This window comes from Anabrus simplex, chromosome 2 (genome assembly GCF_040414725.1).
Source record: "Anabrus simplex isolate iqAnaSimp1 chromosome 2, ASM4041472v1, whole genome shotgun sequence".
NCBI lineage: Eukaryota > Metazoa > Arthropoda > Insecta > Orthoptera > Tettigoniidae > Anabrus > Anabrus simplex.
The window spans coordinates 41,691,461-41,703,754 of NC_090266.1; the positions used below are offsets into that span (position 1 = coordinate 41,691,461).

The 12,294-nt window shown below is 42.5% G+C and overlaps 1 protein-coding gene across 1 annotated transcript in view; it reads left to right on the forward strand.

Annotated features, from left to right (window-relative positions):
* Positions 1–12,294, forward strand: part of pxb — a 281,818-nt gene that overhangs the window by 160,553 nt on the left and 108,971 nt on the right. Inside the window, exon 3 of the mRNA XM_067142350.2 lies at positions 6,634–6,746. Coding sequence (XP_066998451.2) covers positions 6,634–6,746 — 113 coding nt within the window. The remainder of the gene's footprint in view (positions 1–6,633; positions 6,747–12,294) is intronic.

Consider the following 12,294-nt stretch of genomic DNA (forward strand, 5'->3'; position numbering starts at 1 on the left):
CGCTGGAAATCATCTGTGCTGCCCATTGTGTCAATGTGCTGTCACTCTTGTATTTTCTAATTTCTGAGCCACTTAATTAAAGAAATTAAATTTATAGAAGCTAAATATTGTTATGTAATTATATAAAATGTTCAAAGGCCGTCGGTAATCATTAATTCCTGGACTCCTTTGGTAGAGAACGGTGAATGTGCCATTGTGCTCGGGAACTCTATTATTGGCGTTTACTCGAAAACATGTGTCTGGCACTTTCACCCTTTTCCATGTTTGGTCCTCAGTTACATTCTTCTTGTTTACATTTAACCCAGTTTATTTGCTGCTCTTCATGTGGGTTTGACCGAGTTTGACGACCAGATGCCCTTCTTGACACAACCTTATGTGGAACACAAACTGAGCCAGACGAATCGAGCATAGGCAGTTAAAAACCGTCGACCTGGCAGGGCCCTCTGAGCTGACCATTCAGTCAAGGACCCGGCCACATTGATGCCAGTTAACCAGTATCAAATTGAGAGTTTCTTTTTTTTACGTCGCACCGACACAGAGAGGTCTTATGGCGACGATGGGGTAGAAAAGTGGGAAGGAAGCGATCGTGGCCATGTAGCCAGGTGTGAACAATGGGAAACCACGGAAAACCATCTTCAGTGCTGCCGACAGAGGGCTTCGTACTGACTATAAGCTGATAGGTACGTGATGAGACCTCGCTCGGTAGCACTGGTACATTGAGTATCGCTCTGACACGTGCCTCACATGTAGAAGGCAAACGTTGTCTGTGCATTGTTCAGAATTTAAAAAGAATGGCATCAGTGTATCGGTCGTGTTCACAGTAACAAGGAAATGCACTTTCTAAGTTTCCGATAACTCTGTCTGTCTGTTCGCGCATCACAAAAACACGGCTGAAGACAATTTAATGAAACTCAGTATCTAAAGTCGGGAATGCAATTTAGGCTATAAAAATTTTAATCATGCTGAATGAAATTGTTGTATAGGGGAAGACCTAAAATTTAATTCGTAAATATATATGTTAGTATTGGTCCTATCGACTAATACTAAATAACTAATGTTATATAGAATTAAATTGCCGATCATTCATATCTTATTCATTTTACCGTACCGGTTATGACAACAGAGATTTTCATGAATTTCGATTTTCGTTGCTAAGTCCATATCAGCGCCGAACCACGAGAAGATGGGTGAACAGAATTTAATGAAAATCGGTATGTAAAGTCAGGGATTAAGACACTACAGTCTAGACCAGGGCCTCTCAAAGCCCAAAATCTCACGCGTGCAAACTGAGGCGCAGAGTTCCTGTGCACAGTGCATCGGTCCCACTCGGCTCGGCTCGGACCAACACTTCGTCTCTGGGCTACTCGGCTAAGCTCGGCTCAACTCGGCTCGGATTTGGAGCGCTACGGAGCAAGTGAGGAAGAATGAGACAGGCGGAGTGAGCGAGACAGGCGTGGGGAAAAAGAGAGACAGCGCTATTGCTCCAAATCGAGGAGTGGGGGTCTGCACTCCGGTCAACCAAGCGAAGTCGTGTTTTGCACCGTGCACAGTGCATGCACCCTGAGAGGCCCTGGTCTAGACTATAAATAAGTTTATTCATGGTGGCTGAAATAGTAGTTTTGGGGAAGACGCCATTTTTAACTACCTATGTTATTGGTCCTATGAAAAAGTACTACATAACAAATGTTACAGGGAATGCAATTTCCGATCATTTATGTCTTATGCAATTTTACCTTACCGACTATGATAATAGAATGACATGAATTTGAACTGTTGTTATTTAATCCGTATCAACACCGAGCATTGCTAACATGGAAATATTGTTCCATCGTGTTAACTGGCGATAGTTTTTGTCATGATTGTCTTTAGGTGTAAAACTGCGTGGTCATCCGTCCATATCGACAAGGAAACTTGTGAAGATGATTATAAAAAATGAGAAAACCCGTGAAGGAACCCTCGTTTGAAGAATAATAAAAAGGGAGTCACGAAAGAAGAAAGGACTCCCTAATATCACTGAGTCGTGATATTACAACATCGTAAGCTCATAAATGTGATCAACAATAACATTACATTAACCATTGTTGTGATGTGATTTGTCCGTTTTGCTGCCATTCATCTCCGATAGATGGGCTTACTGCTGCGTCCCAAGTAAAACTGCCAGCCCGAATATTAATAATCTTATTTGCTTTACGTTCCACTAACTACTTTTACGGTCTTCGGAGACGCCGATGCACCGGAATTTTGTCCCGTGGGAGTTATTTTACGTGCCAGTACATCTACCGACAGAGGCTGACGTATTTGAGTACGTTCAAATAACACTGGACTGAGGCAGGATCGAACCTGACACGTTGGGGTCAGAAGACCAGCGCCACTCAGCCCGGCAATATTGGCGGAAAATGGCTGGGGAGTTGTATGATTGTCCCATGAACGACGGGTACTACATGCTTCCACGCTCTCCGGACCTAAACCCACTACACATTTATTTGTGAGTGCCTATGAAATCTTGTGTATCGAACCCCGTATTGTGGAAGACTGCTAAACTCCAGGGATTCAATGCGACAGCGGGTTGATACAGAAATCCGTGCTAAGGGAGGGCACTTGAACCGTTCGTGCAAGAAAGAGTTTCCTGTGGTATGCTAGACGTTCTGTTCTTCCGTGTGTTTTCTACGTTAATTTACTGTGCGTTGTTGTAGAAAATTGGTTCTAATATGGGTTCGAACCTCATTGTTGGCAGCTCTGAAGATGGTATTCCGTGGTTTCTCATTTTTGTTGCTATTTGCTTTACGTCGCACTGACTCAGACAGGTCTTATGGCGACGACGGGATGGGAAAGGCCTAGAAATGGGAAGGAAGCGGCCGTGACCTTAATTGAGGTACAGCCTGGTGTGAAAATGGGAAACCACGGAAAACCATCTTCAGGGATGCCGACAGTGGGGTTCGAACCCACTATCTCCCGATTAATGGATACTGGCCGCACTTAAGCGACTGCAGCTATCGAGCTCGGTTTTCTCATTTTTACACCAGGCAAATGCTGGTGCTGTACCTTAATTAAGGCCACGGCCACTTCCTTCCCTCTCCTAGCACTTTCCTATCTCATCGTCGCCGTAAGACCTATCTTTGTCGGTGTGGCGTAAAACAAATTTTAAAAAAAACATTCTAACGTGGAATTAAAGCGTTGCTGGATCCATGTCCATACAAAGTATTTTCCTCTCCCACGTGTCAGGAGTGTCCTGAAAGTTTGGTTGTTCCTCATTCCTACACCCTGTGAAAACCTACAACCTGTTTTCCCAGTCTTTGACCGGGTCAAGGATGTAATGAATGAAACATATACAGGCTGTTGTTACAATGGGGTCGCCACTCCTAAGGTGATTTATTAATGACTGATAAATGCTATGAAATGATAATGGAAAGTGTTGCTGGAATGAAAGATGACAGGGAAAACCGGAGTACCCGGAGAAAAACCTGTCCCGCCTCTGCTTTGTCCAGCACAAATCTCACATGGAGTGCCCGGAATTTGAAACACGGTATCCAGCGGTGAGAGACCGACGCGCTGCTGTCTGAGCCACGGAGGCTACTTCCTACACCTTGTATTTATGGGAAATTAAAAATATGGTCAGCCTACTTCCCCTACTGTACAGTAAGCTTGCCTCCTGTGCACGATGTTTGTAATCGCACTGTACTAGGCTTTCACAAGTTACCTTTCAGTCGAGGTGGAAATATACTGAACGTGTCAATATATATTCCCTGCACCACACCCGTTCTGCCGTAAATGTGGAATGCTTGCTTCTGAAGACTTGATAGCAAGTGCAGAACCCCTATCTGAGAAAATTGTTACTTCAGCTACTCAAAACACTGACGGTACTTGATGTGACGGTAGACTATTTGGGTTAGACCAGACCGGTTGAAATGAAACTTCGGTGAATTATAAATCAAGACATCATAAACATAATGTTTATTTATTTATTTATTTATTTATTTATTTATTTATTTATTTATTTATTTATTTATTTATTTATTTATTTATTTATTTTTGTTTACAAGTTGCTTTACGTCGTACCGATACAGACAGGTCTTATGGTGGCGATGGTATTGGAAAGGGCTAGGAGCGGGAAAGAAGCGGCCGTGTCTTTAATTAACGTACAACCCCAGCATTTGTCTGGTGTGAAAATAGGAAACCACGGAAGACCATATTCAGGGCTGCCTTCAAACGATATTTACTTGCTTAATTATGGTGATATTTGCTGCAATTTTAAATTAACCATGAAAGAGTTAAAGCACCAACTGGAATGAAACATGGTAAGATGATCAGTCAAGATACGAGAACAATGCTGCGCGCCTGTTGTCATAACGCAGGCTGTCCACAGCGTGACAGAATGGGTTATTCTGAACAGGAATCCGGCAGTTTCCTCGTTTGTGCTAATAAAATATCTTTACGTGCCAGCCCTGCCCTAGCTCCCTTTGTATTTCCTGCACGGAATCGGTAAACCAGACCGGAGACCTCTCAGCCACCCCGAGGACACACCGCGACACTTTTGTTACGAATAAAACACTATCTGTTTTATCGATCCAATTTGTTTCATTGTGCCCCAGTTAGTGCACACACAATTATGGTCAGCACTCCAGGACTCCAGCTGGGCAGTCTTTACCTGGTACGGGCTATATTATTGACAGGCTCCTCCTTTCACGTTCGCTCCGAACGCTCAGTCACTTTGCACGGAGTACCTGCACACAGACAGGTTTGAACACCACAACAACACACGACAACTGTTCTTTGGCACGACTCCAGGTAGAGTCCGCCACTCACTCAGTCGACACAGTCAATGCACGTGGCAGCTCCACACAATGAACTACTTAACAATGACAACTAAATAACAACAGCTGAACAGCGGTAACGAGCATTGCGATATTCCTCAGAACAACGACAACAACTCTACACGCACAAGCTGTTCTGCACGCTGTCTCTGGTGGAACACCCACCACACACTTGACACCTCGAAACAGCAGCAATTGCCGGCACTGCCCGACTCCAACTATTGAACTGACTGTTCGCGTCTCGCCTCCGGAATGATTTTCTTTTGGCTAATGACATAAACGGGATTGTAAATAAAGATTACACATTTCTTCACATTATAAGAGTATTTAGGAGTGGTAATAAGGATGTAAAGGAGAGGGCATACAAGTCTCTGGTACGACCCCAACTAGAGTATGTTTCCAGTGTATGGTCACACTCGCAAAATTACTTAATTCGAGACCTGGAAAATATCTAAAGGAAAACAACTCGATTTTTCTGGGTGATTTCCGACAAAAGAGCAGCGTTACGAAAATGTTGCCAAGTTTAGACTGGGAAGACTTGAAAGAAAGGAGACGAGCTGCTCGACTAATCGGTATGTTCCAATATGTCAGTGGAGAGATGGCGCGGAATTACATTTGTAGAAAATAAGGTTGAGTGGTGTTTTAAAAGGTAGGAAAGATCGCAATCTGGAATTCAAATTGGGGAAAATATTCCTTTTAGAAAGAGGAATTAGAGATTGGAATAATTTACCAAGGGAGATGTTTGATAAATTTCTAAATTGTATGAAATTATTTAAGCAAAGGATTGGTATACAGCAGATAGGGAATCTGCCACTTGGGCGGCAGCCCTAAATGCAGATGATTGATTGATTGATTGATTGATTGATTGATTGATTGATTGATTGATTGATTGATTCATTCATTCATTCATTCATTCATTCATTCATTCATTCATTCATTCTATATCCTGATGATATAGTACTAGAATCTCAGAACTCAGCCAGAGACGGAACATTCTCGTTTCATGTTCGAGAACGCACACGGGGAAACTGGACGAACGGAACAATGGAGGAAGAGGCCGCGGCATGTCCTCAGACAGGTTGTGAGGTCCCCGATTCGACTCGCTAATCCCTGACAGGAAATACCGAAGGGGGCCGGCACGTAACGATATGGTAGTTGATCATTGATGTCTGTCTGGTGCCTTGTTAGACTTGAACATTTGCGTAATGGGGGCTTTTTGTTCTTCGTTTGGGAATGAGTCTGGAATCCGTTGTGAAAACAGTAAACTGTAATGAATCGTGAGGTCAGGATCATAGTGAAAACTGAGATTATTGGTGTAAGGTAATTGTATTCTTGTTGTTGTTGTTGTTGTTGTTGTTGTTGTTAAAGCGGCTTACTTGGGACAGTGCAGTAACATATTGTAATATATTACGAACATTGTTAAAAATAATTCTTAACCTAATTAACATTCAGGAGACTATTTTCATCATAAAGAGAAAAAAGTGTCCTAGTTCTTGCAACAACGAAAACGTAAAATGTGGTAGATCTCAGACAGGCTATATACTTCATTGGAAGACTTGAGATTAACTGGACACTTCGTCGAAATATCTGGTATGTTATTGTGAGGAACACATTGTTGATATCTTTGATGTTTTTCGTGAATTTGGACGAGGCCCCATGTCTGTGGTATTTCAGTGTTTTGCATAAACCTGGCCTCCCCGACCCTCCCATACTGGATTACACCCTTCCTACCTTCACCATGCACCAGTTATGGGGAATTCGATTGTGCTCCATGTATATTGCGGCCATAGAGATGTAATATGTTCATGTTGCGTTGTTGCAGGTGATAGACGCGGAGTTCCATAGCAGCCCCGCCATCCCGTCCCTGGCTGTTATCGTCGTGTGTTCTGTGCTGCTCGTCGCCATGGTCCTCATCGCGTCCGCTCTTGTCTGGAAGTACGTATTTGTCCACTGTACAATAATTGCCCAGGCAAAACTAACAATCTGTTCAATTCCGTGACAGAAATCTCCTTCACAAAATCCCTGCACTTAACCTTTAATGTTGTGTAATGTTGATCTACACAAATGAGTTTATAAGACAAGAATAGAAATGTTGAAACAAATGAATAGCGTATTTTAAATTAATTTACTTTGCTGTCCACTACCATTTTCTGCACCGAGGCAACTCAGAACTAGGGTTCATAGGTTGTCCTACGCTGAATGGTCTACCGTTATGGCAAACTGAAATGCCATCAGAAAACGTACAGTTTAGGGAAGATGACGCAACAACAGTGGGTTCAGGGAGTAGAGACAAAGCCTAGCAGTGCAGGAAGTGCGATTTATGCCGGCTACCACATGGCTATGTCCGAGTGTAAAAGCTCTCTTCTCTTCCAAATGTTTTTATTCAATAAACGCAATTCTAAAAACCTTAAAAATAGTTAGTGGAACATATAACCATTACAATTTATTCCATAGGCTCACCAGAACAAACGTCCGCCTCCGTAGTGTAACGGTTAGTGTTATTAGCTGCCGTCCTCGGAGGCCAGGGTTCGATTCCCGGTACTGCCAGAAATTTAAACATGGCAGGAGGCTGGTATGTGGTTCAAATGGTACCTGCAGCTCACCTCCATTGGGGGTGTGCCTGAAAAGAGCTGCAACACATCGGGTCGAAGACACGAGTTCACTTCGCCCATGAGAATAACGAGATAAAGAACAAAAGGTAGTATTTTATATTAATAATAATCATAATAATAATAAATGGGCTGCCCGGCCGAGGCGGTAAAGGCGTGCTCGATTCACCCGGAAAGACGTAGGTTCGATTCGCCGCCAGGAAGTCAAAAAATTTAAGAAATGAGATTTCCACTTCCGGCCCTGGGGTTCACTCAGCCTACACCAAAAATGAGTACCAGGTTACTTCCTAGAGGCAAAGGCGGTCAGGCGCAGAGCTAACCACTCTACCCCTCCAAGGGCCTTCATGGCCTGTACGGAGATCACATCACATCGTGTGTTGTGCGACACGACATCAGCACTAGCACAGTGTCGCCCCATACTCGCTGCCATCTTACTCTCGGCGTGGCGAGAGGACGAAGAGCTTTGGGCACAGTCACCAGTGGCCGTTTTTAACAACTCTCTTCAAGTCGACTTCGTTCTCCTGAGGAAGTCACTCAGTTATGCGAATGCTTTATCGCATCTCATTTAAAAAGCTGTCTTCAGTGACGCAGTCAGTCTTTGTCCTTCTGTTCCCAAGACACCAGGTTCGATCCTAGCCAAGGGCAATGGCTTTGAGTATGATTAGATAAAAGAATAAACTCTTTGGATTAAGCAGTTCGCATTAATTGGTTTCGATGATGCGGTCATGTGAGGCGAATGGAGGAGGATAGTTTACCTGGGAGAATACTGGTCTAGGCCATGGAGAGTAAGAGAAGTCGAGGGAGACATTTAAAGAAGTATATTGATACAAGAAATTGTTTAAATGGTAAACAATCGATTGTTCATTGTCTCGTTTCTGTGCGGCCTGTCTTCAACGACCTGTCCCCTTCTTACATTTCACTAAACGTCACGTGCTCGTTAAGTGACATATGTTGTACGGTGGTAATCTTTCCAAAATTGTGGAGATTGAGAAATTAAGCGTAGAGATGAATTTATGTCACCATTTAGAAAAATTAAACGTTGATAATAGAAATTTCTACGACTGTGAATGCATTCTTATTACGTTAAATCAGCGGGAAATACATATTATATCAAGAGCATACCTTAATCAAACCGTTTTCAATATAAGAATTGAATATAGCGCAAGAGGATACGAGAAGGTAATGGGTGAATGTGGGGGAAGTTCTGAAAGCTAACGAGAATGGGAAATACTAATTGGATATCTGTGCCACCAGGGGATTACAACGAATTCATTTTTCAAGTAGAATTTTTCCTCTGGGAACCAGATCGAGTAAAACACTCCGAATTTAGAAACTCCATTGGGAATTGGTGAGTGGTTAATAGCTTTGAGTTCTTTGCTAGTATCGACCACTATGTGAACTGTATTGAAGGACATATTAAGAGACTTAGGTTGGCGAAAGTGAATCCTTTCTTCTCTCCAGCTAGTGAGGAGCGGACTGCTACAGTGCCATGTATGGGCGAGCCGCCTGACCAATAGGTATACACATAGGCGTTATGTGACCATGTTGATTGGGATGGCAGGGATTACCGGGGACCACGGGCCCCTTTTGAGAGCAATTTGCGACCACAAAATTATTCCTAATAGTCTTTATCTTTCATTAATATTCTACGTTAATAATTTTAATATATTAATCAAATCTCTGTAAAGTAAATAACATTCACAGAGAATTAAATAGTGGACCTACTTTAAATTTACCTGTTACTTGGCCTGTTCTTATCCGTAAAAGTAAGAATCAAGTAGACTGCACGGAAAAATCAAAAATTTATTTTTACATAATCTGTTCACGCATCGTATTTTTACACAAAATGAAGTTTTATCTTTCGATTTGAATTAAAGTCATTAACTATTTTTGAAAAGGCAACTTCAGTACTCTTTCTGATAGGCAAAGAGAAAAATCTCTCCTGGGATATTGCGTTTCTGCATTATGTTTTTAACGGACCAAGCATGAAAAAGATTTCTCACAAATTGCGGAATTCATTGGAACTGTAATTCCTTTTAGATAATTCAAAAATGAACCTGAACATACTTTTCAAATACTTCTCTGCAAAAATAATATTGCAAAGATAATTTTGTGTCATTGAGCTAAATTAAACATAGTAACGAAAACGTACGGTCTGCTTGTAAATTATGTATTCTATGTCTGTAATATTACGAAAATTTCGTTTCCTTCATAATATTCGAGAGGGGACTGTGACCTCTTGCCACCGCTGAATTACGCCAATGCCAATATACTGTAGCTCACCCAGTGATGTCATGATCTCGGCTCCTGTACAGCGTACTTGTTTCTTATACAGCAGTAATTGATTAGTTTGGTGCGTTTCATGGTTTGCGAACTTGTTGAAGAGCGTATTTTCGTGTTTAAAGCACGAAACTGCTGGGAATAGTGAGAAGGGAACTCCGCGAAATATTTCATGGAGCGCTCGATCCAAGTCACTTAGAATCTGAGGATGTTCTTGCAAAACGAAACGCGCCATTCATTGTTCGCTGTATGTGTTTTTACAGGTTTGTTCTAGTGTATGTTCGTTGTTTCGATATACTAGGAAACTTAGAAGTTGTATTAATTGCGAATAATTTCAAAACTGTGAGTTCAGTGCTAAACAAAGCTCCAGTTAAACAACCAACTGTTATAACTAACGAAAAACTTCAAGGACTTTCTTAAAAGTCTTGAGCAGTCTCGCCCCAGATCTTTAAGGGAACTGGCTCTGTAAAGTGAGGTTTTATGTTCTTCTGCACGGCGGACGGCAAGAAAGGTGAAATTTACTTAATCACGAAAGTGCAAATTTTAAGCCGCAAGAAAACATTATTGCAATTGTTTTCTTTACGATCTGTTATGCGTCGCGCCGACACAGGTAGGAGGGCTGTGTCCATGTAGCAGATGGGGGCTGTTCTGTTAAAGCATGACCCAACAATTCTTCTAGCATTGAAAGCACACCAAACTCCTATTTTAAGGTCATTAATGATTCTCGGATTCTCACGTGAGCAATCCCGGTTATTTACACATTTGCACGCCCATACAAATAAAGCCACGCCTCATCTTGAAAGAGCACTTATTCAGAATTTAATTCACCACTCTCCACAGACTGAAGAAACCAATTGTCAAGTGAGTCACCGTGCGGTTTCCGTCATCTAGCTGGCATTCAGGAGATAGTTGGTTTGAACCCCACTGTCGGCAGGCCTGAAGATGGTTTTCCTTTTTTTTCATTTTCACATCAGGCAAATACTGGGGGCTGTACCTTAATTAAGGACACGGCCGCTTCCTTCCCACTTCTAGGCATTCCATATCCCATCATCGCCGCAAGACCTATCTGTGTCGGTGTGACGTAAAGCAAATAGTAACAAAAAGAGAAAAGGTCTAATTTTAAAGCGTCCACCTTCTCCTTCGCATGGACGAGAGAAACACAAGAGTAAGCACTGATCACTTCTCTTTAATGAGTGTAATTATACGTAATTGTTTTAATAATAATAGGTGTAGAACACATGCTCTCTTGTGCGTGCAGAGCCCAGGTTGTGGCACAACGAGAGCGAACAACGCTGGTGTAGGGGCTAGCAGAGCACCTTCTCGCTCTGTTTTCCAAGGTTCGACTTCCATCTCTGTCACGAAGGATGAGAGCAGCACTGTTATAGCTCTCCGCTGCGGCCACGATACATGCTCCAGCCCCAATCAGTTATCTGCAAATTTCATTTCGACCTCTAAACTACGCACACACGTCTCATTATGAATTAACTTCCGTGGATCATTTTTGACATGTTAGCCTTCATTAAGGCTGTCAGTATTTACAGAATGCTTTATAAATACGGCACGAATTAAATAATTGATCAGCATCATTAAAATGTGCAGTATATCAACAGATAATTGTACTCAATATTAGTATACGCTAATGGAATTCCACACTATTTGTTCATGCATAAAATTCCAGTAGCGAATTGCAAGCATTTTTAAACATAACAAATATGAAAACCTGTTTCACGTGTCAGACTTTGCATTCAAAACATTCCACTCGTTGTGGTAGAATGTAAATGGGACTTATGTTATATATGCTAATTCATTTGGTGATTGTCCGGGTCCATGGCTAAATGGTTAGCGTGTAGGCCTTCGGCCCGGTGGGTCCCCGGTTAGATTCCCGGTCGGGTCGGGAATTTTAACCTTCATTGGTAAATTCCATTGACTCGGGGCTGGATGTGTGTGCACTAGAATTCATCACAAATAAGGCTCCATCATCACAGACGCGCAGCTCGTCTGTAAGGCGTCAACTCGAAAGACCTGCACCATGTCTCTTCGGAGGCCACACGCCATTAGTAGACGGGGGCCATCCAGAATTGAAAATAAAATGGCGTATGGCTTTTAGTGCCGGGAGTGTCCGAAGACATGTTCGGCTCACCAGGTGCAGGTCTTTTTATTTGACACCCATAGGCGACCTGCGCGTCGTGATGAGAATGAAATAGTGATGAAGACGACACATACACCAAGCCCCCGTGCCAGAGAAATTAGCAAATGATAGCTAAAATTCCCGACTCTGCCGGGAATCGAACCCAGGACCCCTGTGACCAAAGGAGAGCACGCTAACCATTTAGCCATGGAGCGGGGCATCCATAATTTAAGTTTCCCTTTTAGAAAAAGACAACACACAGCAGTCACATGATTTTGGCACCCGATACAGCAATGTTGGAGCTATATCACCACCAGAATTGAGGCTGTTGTCGTAGAAGTCTGCAGCCTGGGAATGAAACCAGCGTATGACGTTCGTCTTCAGCTTTTCGTCCGTGTGAAAATGATGACAGGTAGACAGAAATTTATTGAGTTGCAAGAAAAGATGAAAATCACTGAGAGCAAGG